The sequence below is a fragment of the Solanum verrucosum genome, unplaced genomic scaffold (assembly GCF_900185275.1).
Source record: "Solanum verrucosum unplaced genomic scaffold, falcon-dt-bn FXZP01000042.1, whole genome shotgun sequence".
NCBI lineage: Eukaryota > Viridiplantae > Streptophyta > Magnoliopsida > Solanales > Solanaceae > Solanum > Solanum verrucosum.
This window is the reverse complement of record NW_026020230.1, coordinates 732475-750029: the sequence shown is the minus strand read 5'-3', so window position 1 is coordinate 750029 and position 17555 is coordinate 732475. Positions and strand designations below refer to the sequence as shown.

General features: G+C 32.7%; 2 protein-coding genes and 1 non-coding gene across 6 annotated transcripts; 1 reads left to right on the top strand and 2 right to left on the bottom strand.

Annotated features, from left to right (window-relative positions):
- Positions 1 to 333: 333 nt before the first annotated feature.
- On the bottom strand, positions 334 to 9074 carry LOC125831938 (probable NOT transcription complex subunit VIP2). Of its 4 annotated transcripts, XM_049511059.1 has the most exons (15): positions 8956 to 9074; positions 7667 to 7811; positions 6501 to 6609; positions 6250 to 6428; positions 5525 to 5906; positions 4065 to 4271; positions 3882 to 3977; positions 3035 to 3123; positions 2748 to 2933; positions 1726 to 1853; positions 1434 to 1629; positions 1304 to 1356; positions 1143 to 1223; positions 843 to 987; positions 334 to 728 (listed from the first exon to the last, which is right to left on the bottom strand). In XM_049511059.1, exons 2-15 carry the CDS (start codon positions 7682 to 7684, stop codon positions 669 to 671), a joined length of 1929 nt encoding a protein of 642 aa, XP_049367016.1. In that variant the 5' UTR covers positions 7685 to 7811; positions 8956 to 9074; the 3' UTR covers positions 334 to 668. The 4 variants fall into 4 exon arrangements, with proteins under 4 accessions (XP_049367016.1, XP_049367014.1, XP_049367015.1 ...); XM_049511057.1 differs by having other exon boundaries at positions 1434 to 1853; XM_049511058.1 differs by having other exon boundaries at positions 1182 to 1223; positions 1434 to 1853.
- Positions 6501 to 6581, top strand: LOC125832039 (small nucleolar RNA snoR35). Its single transcript, XR_007443216.1, has one exon. It is a non-coding gene; the product is annotated as a small nucleolar RNA snoR35 (small nucleolar RNA).
- Positions 9075 to 10628: 1554 nt separating the features above from the next.
- Positions 10629 to 15030, bottom strand: LOC125831994 (putative leucine-rich repeat receptor-like protein kinase At2g19210). Its single transcript, XM_049511121.1, has 9 exons — positions 14931 to 15030; positions 14032 to 14560; positions 12737 to 13209; positions 12244 to 12376; positions 11913 to 11981; positions 11718 to 11789; positions 11447 to 11518; positions 10964 to 11151; positions 10629 to 10741 (listed from the first exon to the last, which is right to left on the bottom strand). Exons 1-9 carry the CDS (start codon positions 14992 to 14994, stop codon positions 10629 to 10631), a joined length of 1713 nt encoding a protein of 570 aa, XP_049367078.1. The 5' UTR covers positions 14995 to 15030.
- Positions 15031 to 17555: the final 2525 nt, after the last annotated feature.

Below are 17555 nucleotides of genomic sequence, written 5' to 3'. Positions count from 1 at the left end.
CGAAATTCAATGCTTGAAACATTGATATATAATCTAGGCAAACAATACAAGGAATGAAGCGAGGCATAGACGGTGTTGGTGTAGGAGCAGTGGGTGAGTCGGAAAGCAGGGAGTGAAATATTACTTGAAGAAATAGGTGAAGTCATTGAAAAATACTTAACCATGGCTGCTCATGGGTTAACTAATACCCAAAGCATAACAAATCTACAAGCTCTTAAGCATCACAAATTATTTTCTTGGATGCTTATACTCCATAATTTTTTCTTGGAGAAGCCAAAAAAGGTAGACCATCACAGACTAGTCAGAACAACGACAGTACACTCGCATCTAATTTTCCTTTTTATTTTGATTGTGCTTCTAATTTTCTTGTTCTCTTGGTACCACAATGTTGGTGGTTGAAGAACAAGCCAGCTTCCACAATGTCTTTTCAGCAACTACTATTCTATCAACAGTGCCTTAAAGATGGCATTTCCACCAATGAATTCTCAGAAATACATTTCTTTCCGACTTGCAACGTCTAAAAGATACAAGGAACTAAATGACTAAGACAACTCTAATTTTAACAATTGCTGCCAACAGCCCAATTGAGCGGAAACTACAGGTGATCTACCTGGCTCCTAGATTAAGGAATATATTGAAAATGTACAGTTATGAACTGGCGCTCCATATTAATGTTGAGGTAAAACAGGTCTTTTTTCCAACATTTCGTAGTGGAGGACAAAATTATCCTGCATCGAAGTTGCAGACGAGTCAAAACACTGGAAACTTGATAAAAACTGACGTGGCACACATGAGAAACACAACTAATACTCGAATTCAAAAGTATACTATGATATCCATACCTTACGGATTGTCTCCCATGTGTTTGGATCAAAACAAATGTAAGACCCTCTCTCATATGCATTCGTCTTGACAAGAGGCTCCATGTTGGCAACCCTCATAAACCACAACCGATGTTCTCTGTGGTAAAACCAGCCGCGGTTATACCTGCACACAGAAAATGCAGACTGCTATTAACTAGACTCCAGCTAAGCACTTAGCACATTGCAAATCCTGAAGGTCAACTACGCAGTAAGGGGAGTATCCTATTATGCAATAGCTGACAAATTAGCTCTCAGGAATACAGTAGAAAAAATATGCACCTAAGAACAACCAATGCTGTTAAGAAACAGAAAACATACAGTTCATTTGCAGCATACAGTTGCGCTTCATCTTTTGGCATGCTGTAAACACAATGGATCCTGTTATTATTGCATTCAAATTTCACAATCAAGGAACATTACCAGTTTACCAAAAGACTTGCCTGTAAAATATGTAAAACAAAGTATCCAGCTGAAACTTTGAGAAGTATGCTTGCTGCATCCAGAATTAAAGAATATTTCAATAAATAAAAAAGTCAGATCCAAATAAACAAAAATGCAAAGGCAGCTCACATTTAAAGGTGGGGGTTGCTTCGCATAATAACATTGGGGTGCAGTAAATTCTGGATCCCCTTTGGCAGGCTCATCAGACCATGGGGAACCAAAAGTCTTGTACAAATTCTCAGCAGAGTTCAAATTCAAACCAAGTGTTGTTAGATCAATTCCAAGCGCAAGAGAAGTCAAATCTGGATCGTTCATCTGTATTACACTTAGCAAACCAAGTATACCAAATGGGTCAGGAGCAACTTGGGATTGCATGGACTTTAAGCTGTATGGCTGACTTAAAGAGGACATCTGCTGCAACCTGAATTGGGATGGACCCTGATGCTGTTGGTACTGCTGAGCCTGAATGAGCTGATCATATGATCCAATACCAGAAACATTACTTGACGAATTAAGAGGCCGTAATCCTATACCAGGAGGTCCACCACTCTGAACCCAAAGAAAGATTAAAAGAAAGTTAGCAAACTTGAACGAATGCACCTCTTAACACACACAAGGAATCTAAACTTGTTCTATCTTTGACCAAACCAAAACTCCAGTTTCAAATGTAGTTCTTTTTCTTTCTTTCCCCTGGTAGTCAAGAGGATAAATTCTGCTTTATTGCTATACACAGCAACTGTTTTGAAGAAGAACTATTTTTTTGAAGAACTGCTGATTAGCAAACTTAGTACATCAATCAAACTTCCGACTATCAAAACAGCCAACTCAAGTAGGGAAGCACTTAGGAAGAAGAAGATTTAACAATGGACCAACCACACACACAAAAAGAAAGATAGATGGAAGGCAGAAAATTTGTTGCAAACATCTTCTTTATAACAATCTTTAGTTGGAAACTATGTTGCACAGAATTTACGGGTTTGACCTTACTTCGAACAAAGTAAATGCTTCCAATCAGATAGGGTTGATAAGGCGGAAAAGATCCAGCGTAAAAAAGAAGGGGATTACCACGGGAAATTCCAAACACAATAGGATCACTTCTAGCAAGACTGAACTCTACAGACTTGATGGAGAATAAAAGAACAACTGAACTTACTCCGAACAAACTTACAGGAGAAGCTAAAACATACTCCATACAAATTGTTGCACTGAAGTAACACATTTTAGTCTGTTATTCAGCAAGAGAGGGTTATTTCCCGTTTTACGCGATGTGGCATAAAAGACTGATAAGGAAGTAGGCATCAACAAGTTGGGACTACATCAACTTTTACTTGGAGCAGACAAGATAAATAGTTCTACCTGCCGTCCCCTCACCCCAAAACAAGGATTGGAACAAAACACAATAACAGATCATTAAAAAGAAAAAGAAAATTTAAAGTAATGCACCTGTTGATGATAACTGGACTGCGATGATTGGAAGACATCTGGACCATGTAAATTCAGCAGATCCTGGTTGTTCATATTTGAAAAAGGGACACCACTACTACTAACAGATGGAGCATGTTGCAGCTGCGGCTGTGGACGATGTGATGAATATGTTCCACCCAAATTAAAACCTGTGGATCTTCCCATCTGCACCATTAGATCGAGGGAAGAATCAGCAGGCTGAAGCTCTTACTATAAGCTTATGGCTCTATAAAATAGCCGGCGAAGTTACAGAAATTTATGCTTACTGAAAAGTGTTGCTGTTGCATCATAGAAAGAGCATTATCATGAAGCTGCTCTTTCTGGTGAGGATCCATTGCATAATCAGCATTCCCACCTTAGCAAACATGAAAGCAATAGTATCATTAGACTCCTGGCATGGAAGAGAAACCAGCAAACCCCCTCCCCCCTCCACACCCAGCCATTCTCCACTACCCCCTTTTCTTCCGTGGTTCCCCCACCCACCCAACAAAAAAACTCGTTCATACAATAAAGCAAAGAAGACATTTACAAATTATTTTTTCCTCACAAGTACATATTTCAGAAAATTCAGGCAGAAATAACTAATAACACATCCATAAATGCGGAAACCCCTGTCCCTTGCCTTTCCTTCTCAAAGGAAAAAAGAGCTATATGGCAAAGCCAGGATACTCATAATAGAGGAAATTTGAGCTTGTTAGTTGACAGCAGCTACTGTCTTCAGAATTTGTGAACTAGCAATTCACCTTATATTCAAGTGAAGAAAAAGATGAGTTGGAGAGGCTGATTGTTTATATCCTTGCCAAGGAGATGTATCAATTTCATGTTTTTTGGTACATCCAAAGGGAAGTAAAAAAAAAACTCCCTTCTCCATTCTATCCTATTAAAAACATTAAAAGTCTGACATGGAAGGTTACAAGAATCTCGGATTTCACGTCACCTCCTCAATTACGGAAGGAACAAGGTTTCCATAGTGTCCTCTTTTTACTCCCTACTCCTGCCCTTACTTTTGTGATCCCAGCTCAAAAGTGCAACAACAAACATGTGTAGCATATTACCACTTGATCATCTCACTCAAGACAAATTGTAAGAGCTTTGTGCATTGAGAAAAAGCACCTTTAAATCCTGGTAAAGCAGGAAAATCTTCATTTTGAATGCTGAATTCCTGGTTTTGCTGAACAATAGGACTGGGCCCTTGTTTCCGCAAAGAACCTGAGAATCCTGTATTATCAGTATTCCTTCTAAACTGTATGATAAAAGCACTAGCAAAGAGTGTTTAGAAGAAGGAACTTTAATTACCCATTTGTCCTTGAGGTCCTCCAGCCGAACTAGGTCGACTGCTTAACTGAGGGAAATCATTGATATCAAAAGGAGATCCATCATTTGAATTTACATCATTCAACAATCCCAAAGAATTAAGGCTTCCCATTGCTTGGACATGGTTTTGAGATAGTGGACCACCAGCAGAATAGGAATTTGCTAACATAGAAAGTACCTGCGGAGAGGCTGATTCCAGATACTACCATTAGCACTAGAGGATTCACCAACCTACAAACAGTGGGTGTTACATATACCTTAACCTACCTATCTAAACATGACATCTCTATCTGAAATCAATGACAAAAGCTGCAAATGACATCCCTATGTGAATGCAATGACAAAAGCTGCAAGAATTTCTAACCGGCCAATTTAGGTACTCAAGCTGAACAAAAACCAAAACATAGTTTTTCAATCCAAACGAACTTATTGACAAACAACAAAACCGTCAAACAATTTTTCGACCTCTTTCTGTTGCACTACCCCTACTATTTTCTTCTTCTTTCAAGCCATAATTCAGAAATTTCGAATAGAAGGTCGTATTATTTGTATTGCAGCTTTTCCTTACTTTAACTTCTTTTTTTTACTGGCATAATTCCTTAATTGACGTAGAAGTTCAGTTTTGATCCAATATGTTATGTTTTTGGACAGAATATAAGATTAGCACCAGTCCCACACTCACCTCATGTGTGTGAGACTAGGTAGTAAATTACATATATATATATATCACTTCTAGTCCACAATCTTGAGTAGGTTATTATATATTTTCAAATGTCAAGGAGGTTTCATAACTCAAAGACTTGTCATGTGGAAAAATTCTAAAGAAAATATAGGCTGAAGTTATCAAAAAAACACCTTGTAGTGTTTGGTCAAAGAAAATAAGAAAATATATTAATAAAACCGAAACAGCACACAAAACTTGAACAAATTTTTGAAAATCTTATAATATCTCCATTTTCCTTCCAGTAAAGATGACCTGATATAATGTGGGGAAAAATATGTCTGAAAATGAATGATAAGGAAAACTGGGAAAATCCATAATTCCAGTAACTTCATCCACCAAGGTTTGCGGTTAGCAAAATTAGCACATACCACATTCATTTTTACTACATTGAAAATTAATCATAACCTCAAAGCATGAAATAGGGCAGCTGAAAAAAACAAAAGAATGAAACTAGCTGAGGCTCTGCCAAATGTGAGGAAAATCTCGTCAATAAGTTTTTGATGAAGAAAATCTCTTCAATAATTCTGGATGGTAAAAAAGAGAACAACCAGCAAGAAGCCAAAGGAGTTAACTGATGCCAGAGGGAAACCATCAGTAATTCAAGCTAAAAAAAATTGAATAAATAAAATAAATAAAAATTACTAGTGGACCAACAGGGAAAACAAGGAAGCTAGCAAACTGGAAGAGGGGAATCAGTATCAATTCAAAGCTAATTTACCTTGCTGAAGAACACCATTCATTATCCTATTAGGTCCTTGAACATTTAAATTTCCAGAGCCGGCATTGGCGTTCATATTTAACCGTGAAGCAAGATTAGTCACAGACAATCCTGCACCAGAGCTAATGCTTCTGCCAATGTTGCCCCCACCAACAATATTTCCCACTGAGTTGGTCATCCTTGGGCCTGCATTTCCTAAAATTTGGGATACCCCAAGACCTGGCACAGAACTTCGATTACCAATTCCTGCAGAAGTTGGGAGAAGCCCAGGAATAGAACCTCCTACACCACTAGCATTATTGCTATATCCCGCATTACCAACAACACTCATACCACCTCTACTTGTCATTCCAGAATGAACGTGAGAATTGCCTTGAGATATCTGCAATAAAAATACTAACAGACACATAAGATATCCAATACAAGGAAATAACGCCAAGGCATATAACAGAGAAGAAAACAAAGAACATTTCCAGAATAAAATTTAATAAATCCATTTCCAAAGAGCAAACTAAATCATTTCCAGAATCAAAATCCCACACCACCACCCTCTAAAAGTTATCCCATCAAGGTTTCCCATCTCAAAATAAACTTCACCAAGTGCAGGAGAGAACCTAGAAGAGAAAATGACAATGATTTTGAATCTTTTCCCTCCTTTCCTTTCCCACTTAGGTAATATCAAATACAAAAAGATGGAATAATGATGAGAGAAACATTACACAAACCTGAGAAAGGGCAGCCGGAAGATTGTTTGATGAAAAACGACCACCAGAAAGGTTATTTCCAGATTGCTGGACACCACTGGAAGGGACGGTATTTATTGCTGTGCTTCTTGAACCAAGTGCCCCGTGCATGTTAGGAATGTTGAAACTCCCATGAATGTTATGCAGCCCCTGAATACTTCCTGTGAGGAAGAAGTTTATTGATAGATTGGCATAAGTATGAGAAAGTAATAAGAATCCAGCAAATAACTCACCAGAGTGATGATAAAGAGGGGAAGCTGCACCAGATTGAGGAGGGAAAGAAGAAGGAAATGAGCGACCAGTGTTGTCAGAAGGATTTGAAGCTGATCCCTTTAGAGAAGACTATAACCAAATAGGAAATATGCTATGAGAGAACTGATAAAAAATTATTCAGCTTAGAACAGCCCTTTTTCATGCATGAAGAAATCATCTAAAAACTATGTCATCCAAGACATCTAATACACCAGAGAGAAAGGTAATCAATCAAATAATAGCAGAAGTGGTCCATAAAGCTGCTCAACTTCCCTTATTCAACCATAAACTCAAATATTCAACCCATAACTGTCCTTCAGCATAATCAAGCAATCATGACATTAGATCTTAAAATTGCTCATCCAGCAAAAGGAGCTGGTTTCTGTGGAGTGATAAATGCATGCATGCGATGAAAAGCCAGCCATCTACAAATGGCTAAGAATCTACATTCACCAAAGTTGCAATAGGAAGTCCATAACTGAAATACATAGTACTGAGATGCCAAAGATGCACCAAACTTACGTTATCTTCAACAGTACAAAGTAATTAAGATAACACCCAATTTAGGATGTCCATTCATTTTCCCAGTGAATCAGCCTGATCTAGAAATTAGTCTTTCATAACTATTGAAAGAAAATTTGACTTCCGCATTCAGAAGCCCTATATTGATATCCATGCCTCAACACTGCTGACAGTTTCAGATAGCAGCGATAAAGGTGTAGATAATGCGAAAGACTTATAAATGACATCTGTCACATGCTGCCACAAACATTGGACAAGCATGCTTGATTTCAATTAAATTGGGACAATAGCAAGATGCTTTACAGTTCATCTACTAGACAGGTCAACGCCGTAACTACATAATATGGAAGATCAGTCAAAGTAACAGCCATGAATACGAGAGTAATTATTAAATCCAGGAGAGGTGGAAATTAGATTCTATCAGCATTGACCAACTTCTTGTACAATATTAGCACCTAGTCCTTCTTCCAAGAATAGGAAAGTGAACAGAAAAGGGGCCAACTAAATACAAGAACAGAACTGAAATGTACAACAACAACATACCCAGTGTAGTCCCACAAAGTGGGGTCCAGGGGAGAACAGAAATAGCAGTATACATATAGATTTTATCAAGAAAGATAAATACATTGGGTAATCCTGACATTGCAGAAATGTCAAGATGTCATGCAGAATTTTTTTCCTGGTTGTACAGCAGCTTCCCTTATCCTTTTCTTCGGAAAGGTTATGGGAGAAATTATTGGAAGCCTTTCCAATGAGTAAATACCTATTATCTGAAAAGGAATGTGATTGGAACAGCCAGTCAAAAAGTATTATTTATCTCTAGAATCGAATTGAGCGAAAAAAGAAAGACGAAAGCATCAGAAAGTAATCAAAGAAAAACTTAAGCCTGGACACATGCCAAGAGAGAGCCACGAAGCATAAAAACACAAACTTCTGAACATGCATAGCATATGACGCAGTGAAAGCCAGTTTTCATAATCAAGTTCACCACTTCAAAACACCAGATAAAATTTGAAAAGGTAAATAAGCAAATAACCATTAAAAATTTCAGGCTTATGTTACTACCATGCAACTTGGAGATCCCAATTTCAAATTCTATTTACAACACTAAATGTAAGAATGTGCGCTCCCACCTCAGTCAACAGGTTTACTCTACAATTGTGCAAGTATGGCAACAAGCTACTCAGTGAAACAATGGAAAAGCACACAAAATGGCGCAGTCACCAAAAAAGTAAGCAACAATTAAACGAAAAAAAGGTATTTCAAAATTTCCCAGCATGCAACTGGTCACTCCATACGCAAATTAACAACTTACATGTGTAAGTCATAAGAACTAAACTATGAAAAACGTGTACTCCCACCAAATTACTTCCAGATTGTTCCAGGAAATATAATAACAACAACTAAAATCCTTTTTGCTTAACTTGAAATTCACAGCTTCCAATAAGTAATATTAATTTTTTTTCCTTTTATTTCTTTTCATAACCGACTTCTAATATTCGAATTTGGATGAGAGTATTCCAAAAATTCCAATCGAATAAACACAATGTAAATACATCCACAACAATCCAGCTAAATAAAATACAAAATATCACAATTCTAAACTCAAACAAACAGATAAAAGTAAAGCTTATTCACATAACATACTTCAATCGACCAAAAAACAAAAACTAACAATTCGATAGCGCTAACTAATCTACACTTGCCGCCGCATAGAGCTAAAACAAAAACTAACAATTCGATAAGTAAATTGAAAAGAAAACTAGGACAAAAGCGAAAAGCCCTAGATGATAAGTAACAGTAAGTACGAACCCTAACGTTTTTGCTGGATATACAAAATCTACAGTTACATATATGCATAGTTAAGTATGAATAGATCGATGCCCAGATAGAGAGAGAAGGAGAATAGATTACCGGAGAAGAAGAGGTGCGAGCTACTGATCTTCGTCAGGTGATTTTGATGAAAGAGAGAGAGAAAAGGGGGAAATGGAAAAGAAAAGGGCCAAATATATAAACATTTTCGAAACCCAAAACCCAAAAGCCCAACAATAGCAATACCATTTTCATCTTAAAAATATTTATTCCATGCTATTTATATAAAGTTTTATTACTACTCCTATTAATATTATAAGGAGAGTGAAATTATTTTGATTCACTATAATTTTTTAAAACATTTTGAGATAAGGCATAAGTTAAATTATGAGCGAAATTTCAGCATACATCTTAACTTAATTCAGCTCTATTATCTATCGTGTAACTTTTGTGTTGACATGGTATCACTTTTAAAAAATATATATTATTTTTTTATATAAAATACACGTAAGTTTCTTAAAATAATTAAAAGCGAAGAGATAAAAAAATAATATAAGTGAAAAATATATATATTATTCAAAGTGAGGAGGGAAAAAATATATTACAAAAGAAAGAAATTAAAACAATTACATATATATATATATAAGTTGTAATGTCAATAATTATGTGTATTAACTAATTATAAATAAATCAATTAAGAAATGGCATGTGTCTAATTTTTTTGTTGTTTACTTGCCTTCAGAAAAGTATGCACACAATTTCTATATCATCATTCACGTCGACATTTATAGAGTGTTTATTATATTTTAAAATAGTTAAAAGGGATAATAAAACCCTAAGTAATTTAGATATACTCATGCCTTATCTCAAATATTTTTCTGATAACTCTTATAATAATTTTAAATCAATAAAGGGACCCAAAAAAAAGGTCTTTGAAGGCCAATGGACTATTGTTCGTTACACAAAAAGATAAACATAAAGGAGAATATAAAGGTAAAACTATAAAATAAGATATATGCATAAAATCCTTTATTTTGTTTTATAGACACTATTCATTTTCATTTTTCACCATGTCAATCATTTTTTTTAAAAATTATATTATAAATATATTAAAAGAATAACAGTCCAAGAAATTGACCCCTCAAGTATGTCTTTCTTAATAAAAAGTCAATTAGTTCATTCAAATTCTAATCGTATTATACAAGCATCAAACCAAATAAATGGGATAGGAATAGTTGCTCCCCTTAAATGAAAAATTCAAATTGATATTCAAATAAGATGATATAATTTTAATTGTTAGCGCCAACTACCTTAATAATTATCATCAATGTAGATAGAGTACTATTAAGTGAACCTAGAGCTAATAATACACAAGAGAGAACCCATCATATTAAATGAAATGATGATCGAGCAAGTTCTTGAATTCATTCAAATAAAAAAGAAATTATTTCAACATATAATAAATTATATAAAGGTCATATCGAAAAATTATTTTACTAATAGTTTGAATATACAGATCGAAAATACTAATAATAAAATAAATTTTGTTACAAACTTACAACAAATTTATGTTGGAAGAATCCTGATGAATGGTATGGTAAACAAAGCCACTATGATCCAAAAACAACAAGAACATTAATTAATTACAACAAATTACAAAATCTTAAACATTATATTACATGCATAATTTTCTTGCTAGCCAACTCAATAATAAATTTGATATTTCTAATTAACCTTGCATTATTTTTCCTTTTGAAATTAAGAATCATGTTAAGCTAAACATTTGTTGAGTTCTGATGATCATGGGCAGCAACCTCTGGATTCTTTTCAAAATTTTCAGACATTTGGACTCTATCTACAAAAGGGGTTCTGCCTCCACTAATTTGCCCTGAAAATTGCAACTTTGTATTAGTGCATATTTAATTGGATTTAAATAGTGTTAAAAATAAATAGTAAACAATTTAGAGTAAAAAAATTATGAAAATAACCTTTTAGAGTTTTTCGAATTCCAAAAAATTATAACAATTCTATATCCAAACCGTTAACCTCACCTGGATTAACAAGAGATGTAGTAGCCCTTTTGTTTTTGTAGTGTAAAATATAAAAATACCCGCAATAGCCCACACAAGCAAGAAGGTTAGGATTGTAGTTCCCAGTATTATTGGCAGATTATTTTTCTTCTTCTTATTATTATTCTTGGTTGATCCAGTTGATGGTTGATCATTTCCTGGTGATGATGAATCATTATTTTGGCAAGATTCATCAGATGAACTGCACAAATCTGAATTGCCTGAAGTACTGAAATATATATTAAAAAAAAAAAAAAAAAAATTAGCAAATGAAAATATGATTTGTTTAATATTAGTTCAGTAGATTTTGGATTGATATATAGCTTAAATTGACTCATAACAAATTTGTTAAGGTATTTTAAAAAATGTTAGTATTTTTTTTAAAAAAAAATGATATGTTATATATGGAAATAATAAAGATTAAAAATAATTTTATTAGGTATGTAAAATAATTTTTAACTTTTCAATGGCTAAACAGTTCAAGAAATATAACAGAAGATATGTTTAATGTTGCTTTTGCTTACTCTATGGTTAGGCCATTTTTGTTTGACAATGAAGCAGGGACTGGTCCACTGAACTTGTTATTTGCTAAATTCCTGAAAAGAAATTAAACCAAAATTATTTATCATAACAAGCTAAATAAATCGATCAGAACTTGTTAGTTACAATTTTTTTGAGAAAACAACTTTATTTTCTAAAATAAACCGATTTTTTCTTCAAAATACTTTTAGCTTCCGAAAAGATTGACCAAACAAACTAATTAAATCGATCAGAATATAATGTTTTTATACTAACAGTTCTTTAAGATTGGGTAATGTGCCAAAAAAATCAGGAATTGGTCCATCCAAATTGTTGTTACTCAAATCACTGCAATCCAAGAAGCACAAAAAAAAAAAAAAAGAGTTAGAAATTAATTAAAATAAAAATATCCCTATTTGGGAATAAATGTATTTAAATTAAATTCGAAAAAAAAAGAACAAGAAATATTACATTGTCTCGAGAGCATCCATGGAACTAAAATCTGGAAGTGATCCTGATAGATTGAATTTACTCAAGTACCTGTAAATTAATTTTATTTCAACAAAAAAAAAATACAATTACATAAAACGGAGCGCACTCTGAAGCAACAATAAAATTATCTTCGTGTGACATATATGTCACGTGTTTGAACCGTAAAAACAATTACTAGTGCTTACATTAGAATAAACTGTTTACATTACACCCCTTGAATGCGGTCTTTTTCCAAACCCTGCTCAGACTATTTTGTACACTAGACGGCTCTAAAAGCGTAGTAGATTAAAATGAATTAAAGTTTACTTACAGTGCTGTAATGCGAGGTGGATCACTGCTGCTACAATTGATCCAATCATATGTAAAAGGTGATGGAAGACAAGGATCACCAATCCAACCTTGTAATACTTCAAATTCCTTTTGCAATGATATTAAAGTCTCCACTATATATTTAAAAAATGAAAACATAGTACTTTAATAAGTATAATATCCCATATTTCAATAATATTAGAAATATCAATAAATAAAGTATTTAACTTATATATACTGATAATATAAATAAATGCATATTGTTTTCAAGTTATCAATAGTTATTACGGTCTATGGACAATTATATATGATAATCTTTTAGGTAAGTGTATATATTCTTTTATACTATTAAATGTATAAAAGTCAAACTCATAAATCGAGATTAATTTCTATACGTTGAAAGTGTGTTAAAGAATTTACACAATCAAATAACTATAAGTAACATAAGATAAGTTATCTGCCACAACAGATTAAATATAAGAAGGTGTACATACCATCTTCGGTGTTTGTTCCATCAGTCAATGCATTACCAATAGTGAATATTTCCAACGCATTGATAAGAGGAGGAAGTGTTGAATTTGTGGTTCTCACAACAGAAAAAATAGTGGATGGTGAAACAGTGAGATTGCTAACATACATTTGAATAAAATCCTCATAAGGTGGCAAAATTGGGTCAGAGATAGACTCATTGTCTTGAAAAATTCTAAATGATCTTGTTTGGTTGACATCAAGTTGAGTTACTTCAGAGAAGTACATGTTCATGTAGATAACATTATCAATAGGAAGAAAATTCATGTTCCATGATATGATATTTACTGAATTGTTTGTGGAAATTGCATTTTGTAGTACTTGCTGTGGGGGTTGATCTCCATGCCTAGTGTCAATAGTTGTGGCATCACTAGTGAGTGTTTCTATTAAATTTCCAGAACCAGGAGTCCATATTCTGTCATAGGGATCATCTGTGTTCCTGTCCATTTTGATCAAAAGAAATTTGTTACGACAACAACAACATATTCAGTGTAATCCACAAGTAAGATCTGGAGAGGATAGAGCATAGACAAATTTTACCTTTATGGGGTCTCAAAAGAAATTTGTTTAATGAAGTAAAAACAACAACCACAATGTTACGTTGTATAGCTTCGAAAGTTAAGTAGCAACTAAGTCCATATATATATCGAATATATGAATCTTCACTATTCATGCCCCTTTATTTATGTCCGTTTTACTCCAATATTTTACTTTTCTTAAAAAAAGTGAATATTTTCAGTACTAGAAATTCAAAATATATCAAGTTATTGTATCTAATCCGGAAAACAGAATGATGATATGATCATAAAACAAAGAACCAAAAATATAGATATATTTTGTCTCTATTAGCATTTGGTGTGGATCTACATGATCAGAAGGGAGTCCAACTGATGAATGAAAAGAATCTCACATCGGCCTCCCTTTTGAGCTAGCTTTTGAAGTTGAGTTAGGACGATCTAGTGTCCAGTTGGGTTAAGTTAGGTTCAAGATCTATTTAACAAGGTATCAAAATCAGGACCCCCGATTTGATCCCCCGAGATAGATCCACACCGTAATGAATACAATCCTACATCAGTGATGCAAGGGGGACTTTCTTATATGGACTTGAACGATCTTTCCTCCTTGAGTTAGACAAATAAAGCAAGTCGAAATTTCTGACTTCACCACTGACTAACGCTAAATAGAAGTACTCTAAGTCTCTAACTAACACAAAGAGAAGCAACAAGATAACATTGATGTATAGTTAAGCAGAATATTTTACCTGATAGTTTTGTTGGAACCAAAAGCAACTCTTCTTCTCAAGAACAAAGCATGATTATCATCAACATGACTATACATAGTTGAATCCAAGCCACGAATTTCAAGTGCTGAGATAAAAGGGAATTGATTTTCCTCTGTCTGAGCAAGACATACAGTAAGGTAATCGCCTTTAACGACATAAATTGTCTCATAATATACAAGTTGATCACTCATAGTTGTAACACTGGCCCAATGATTTCCATCAAATTGAAGTGCAAATGATGGTGGATTTGACTTCCCATCGTAATTTCCATAGTAAAAACTAGCTCGAATTAGAACTTTTCCACCCTTTTCGATTTCATCGATTAGGAAACAATTCTTGATTCTGGTTGTGAACACTCTTAGAGTGTCCATTACGTGTGATATTGAGTTGTTGGATTGTACAACATAAGATTCTCCATTGGCTACGTAATCAGCATCTCCTAACCAATCTATTGAAGTCTCATGATCAGTGTATGCTTCTGATGATCCACAATCTAGGCTCACAAACACTACAAATAAAAAGTAACAAAATAAATAAATAAATCAAGATCAAATAAACAAAGATAATATAGGAACAAGAGTATTCCTCTATCGTTAACCAGAGATGTCAAGTTTAAATTATGAGAATTGAAAACCTTTCAATTCAGTATAGCTACATTTACCCCCCTTAGTAGACCTAGCTAGTGTGAATTCGGATTAGCTAGGTTTTCCACTGATTTACGATAGAAATAACTTTGTTTCTAGTAATGGGCCTATATATATGATCAAACACGAATTTGGATTAGTATACAAGTAGATTTTTGACATGAATTCAAATTAATCGAGACAAAAAGATTTTTAACACGAAATGATTAAATATAGAAAATGAAGAAAGCTTACCACCAGCAGAAACAGAGAAAACAGAAAGAAGTAAAACAAGTAGGAGAAAATGACTACTAGCCATGCTGCTGAGCTATAGAATAATGAACTCAAGAATAGAATTGAAAGACAATTGAGGCTTAAGGATTACTTTATAAAGGAAATATTGTGTTATTAGATAGAGTAATTATTAGGTAGGAGCTGGATTATTCTTGAGCAGCAGCTTAGTGGCAAAAGTTGACCCTCTGTTTTTGGGTCCTTTTTAAAGTTTGTGAATTCTGAATTTTAGTAAACTCATAATTCTCATATAGTTATTAAATTCGTAATTAAATATTTATACATATTTAATGAATTTTCTAATACAAATATAAAATTTTGAGTTCATTCAAACCCGTAACTATAAAAAATTATTTCAATCCTAATTTTAAGTTTTTTACTCCTAAGTAGTAATAACTACTACAAGGATAAGAGTTTTAGAGCTTCCACATATATATGAATTCTCATTAGATTAATTTTTTTGAATGTGTGTTTCAAATTTGAGAAGCTGGTTTACCCATTTTTCAAGCGATCGTTTTTTTAAAAAAATTAAGACAAATTCAATTTCAAATATTCTTTTCAACTTAACTCCAATTTTCTTCTCTTTTAAATATCATTTTTATGTTCAAACACCTATTAAATCTTGTAATTCAAGTTCTCCAAATTAGTTTAAAACATAAATATTTGGCTCTTTTTTTTTATAATTCATACTTAATGCATGAATTATTTGGCTAAAGCGAATATTTAATTACATCCAACATTTAATATTAAATCATGAGAAGTAAGTCAACTTAATGCGCGTTAAATTAGGGGGAAGTCAACTAATATGCCAGATAATATACAAGACTTGAAGAGTTAATTGAACTCGTCAAACTATGATGCATGCACAATAATGGACGGAACTCAACCAGTGAAGGTATCAATTATCAATTTACAATTTACGTATGAGTTACGTGAACTCAATATATAATTTTTATTCAATTTATATATAATTTTTTGTTCATTTTTAGTTGTCTAATATTGACTATTTCACACACTTGATATACTGAACATGTAAAAGTGGACGAAAGAAGTATGAACTTAAAATTGTTATAATTTCATAATTTTCAAAGCTTTGAATTCGCGTCCAATCTTAATTTTCTACGTACAAGCCAATTGGGCAGAAATTTATAAAACGACGATGACTTTTGTGATGTACGCAAGTCATTCTATAATTATTATTGGGATGTTGCGTACAACGTGTAATGATATTGAGGACAAAACTGCTTGACACTTCCATCTTCATAGCTATGACACAACTTGTTAGAAATATACAATATCTTACAACAAGTGTATGTACTAGGATACTATTCGTAAGATTTTAAAATAAAAAATTAATAATGGTTTCACCTAATATTGACTCTAATACCATGTGAAGACAATTTAAATATTTAGTCCAAAACCTATAAGTATATGAGTATAAGGATATATTTTATTTTAAAATCTTACGAATATTATCCTAGTACATACACTTGTTGTAAGATATTGTATATTGTGAAAATTTCATATATGATATATATTAAACTAATATTTTCAAGTTATAACAGTAGAATTAAACTTTCAAGTTGTAACAATAAAAAATTTCAGGTAGTAACAGTTTCTTCAAAAAAAAAAGCTTTTTTTAAATAATTGTAAAAATTTGTTTTGAAAAAAATAAAAAGATAAAATAAATAAATAATTAATTTCTAAAAAAAAGGTAAAAAAAATGGAAATAAGTGTGTTAATTAAATTTGAATTGATTGAAGATAATTACTAATTAGCATAAATTAAGGAAATTCAAACTAATTAAGAATATTTAGTTTCTTTATTTCACTCTAATTTGTTAAAATTAATTAAAAATTCTGATTTCATCCATTTTCTTCCACATTTCTCTCTCTTCGATTTTTTCCAGAAATCTTGTCACTCTCATCTAATTCATATTCGTTTTTATTCAATAATCTTTATTTTCTGGATGGCTTCTTCTTAATATTAATAAAACATGGTGGTAGATGGGATCCTTCAGGTTAGTGTTCTTTGCGACTTTTTATTTGTATTGTAATACAAACCAAACATTCAAAAAAATTATGAACAGTGATTCTGGAAAAAAAATATTCAGATTTTGTTTGTGAATAATAGTTTTAATTATGGCGTTTTTGGTATGAATATTCACTTTTGAAATTGGTATAGATTTTTGTTTGAACATTCTTTTTTTTTTTTGTATGTTTCTGGTTAAAAAATTACATAAAATTTATTTGAATTTGGTATATTGGTTATACCATGTTGGTACGATTTTAGAATTATATTTGAATGAATTTCGTATACTATTTGTCTAATAAATGACAATTAATAGTTAAAAGTGATATTATTTTGGTATTATAGTGGCATGATTCTGCTGTGAAAAAGTGACGACTTATGTCATGAAATAGGTATGAAAAATGTGCATAATAATTATATGAAATTTGTATACTGATTTCAGATTTTTGTTGTGTATAATAATTTGAATTATGGCGTTTTTTTTTAAATGTATAATGTTATATTTTGGTATGAACATTGAATTTGTTCATTATTTGTCTGAAGCATTTTTTTTGGGTA

What these genes read in the sequence shown, in the direction of transcription:
- LOC125831938 (XM_049511057.1), bottom strand. An exon ending in CCCTCTTTATCATCACTCTG is followed by an intron (nt 6,429 to 6,500) that starts GTGAGTTATTTG and finishes TCTTCCTCACAG; the next exon opens with GAAGTATTCAGGGGCTGCAT. An exon ending in CATGGGAGACAATCCGTAAG is followed by an intron (nt 729 to 842) that starts GTATGGATATCA and finishes ACTTCGATGCAG; the next exon opens with GATAATTTTGTCCTCCACTA.
- LOC125831994 (XM_049511121.1), bottom strand. Translation starts at nt 14,994, where the DNA reads ATGGCTAGTAGTCATTTTCTCCTACTTGTTTTACTTCTTTCTGTTTTC. An exon ending in TTTCTCTGTTTCTGCTGGTG is followed by an intron (nt 14,561 to 14,930) that starts GTAAGCTTTCTT and finishes TTTTATTTGTAG; the next exon opens with TGTTTGTGAGCCTAGATTGT. An exon ending in GGTTCCAACAAAACTATCAG is followed by an intron (nt 13,210 to 14,031) that starts GTAAAATATTCT and finishes CAAAATGGACAG; the next exon opens with GAACACAGATGATCCCTATG.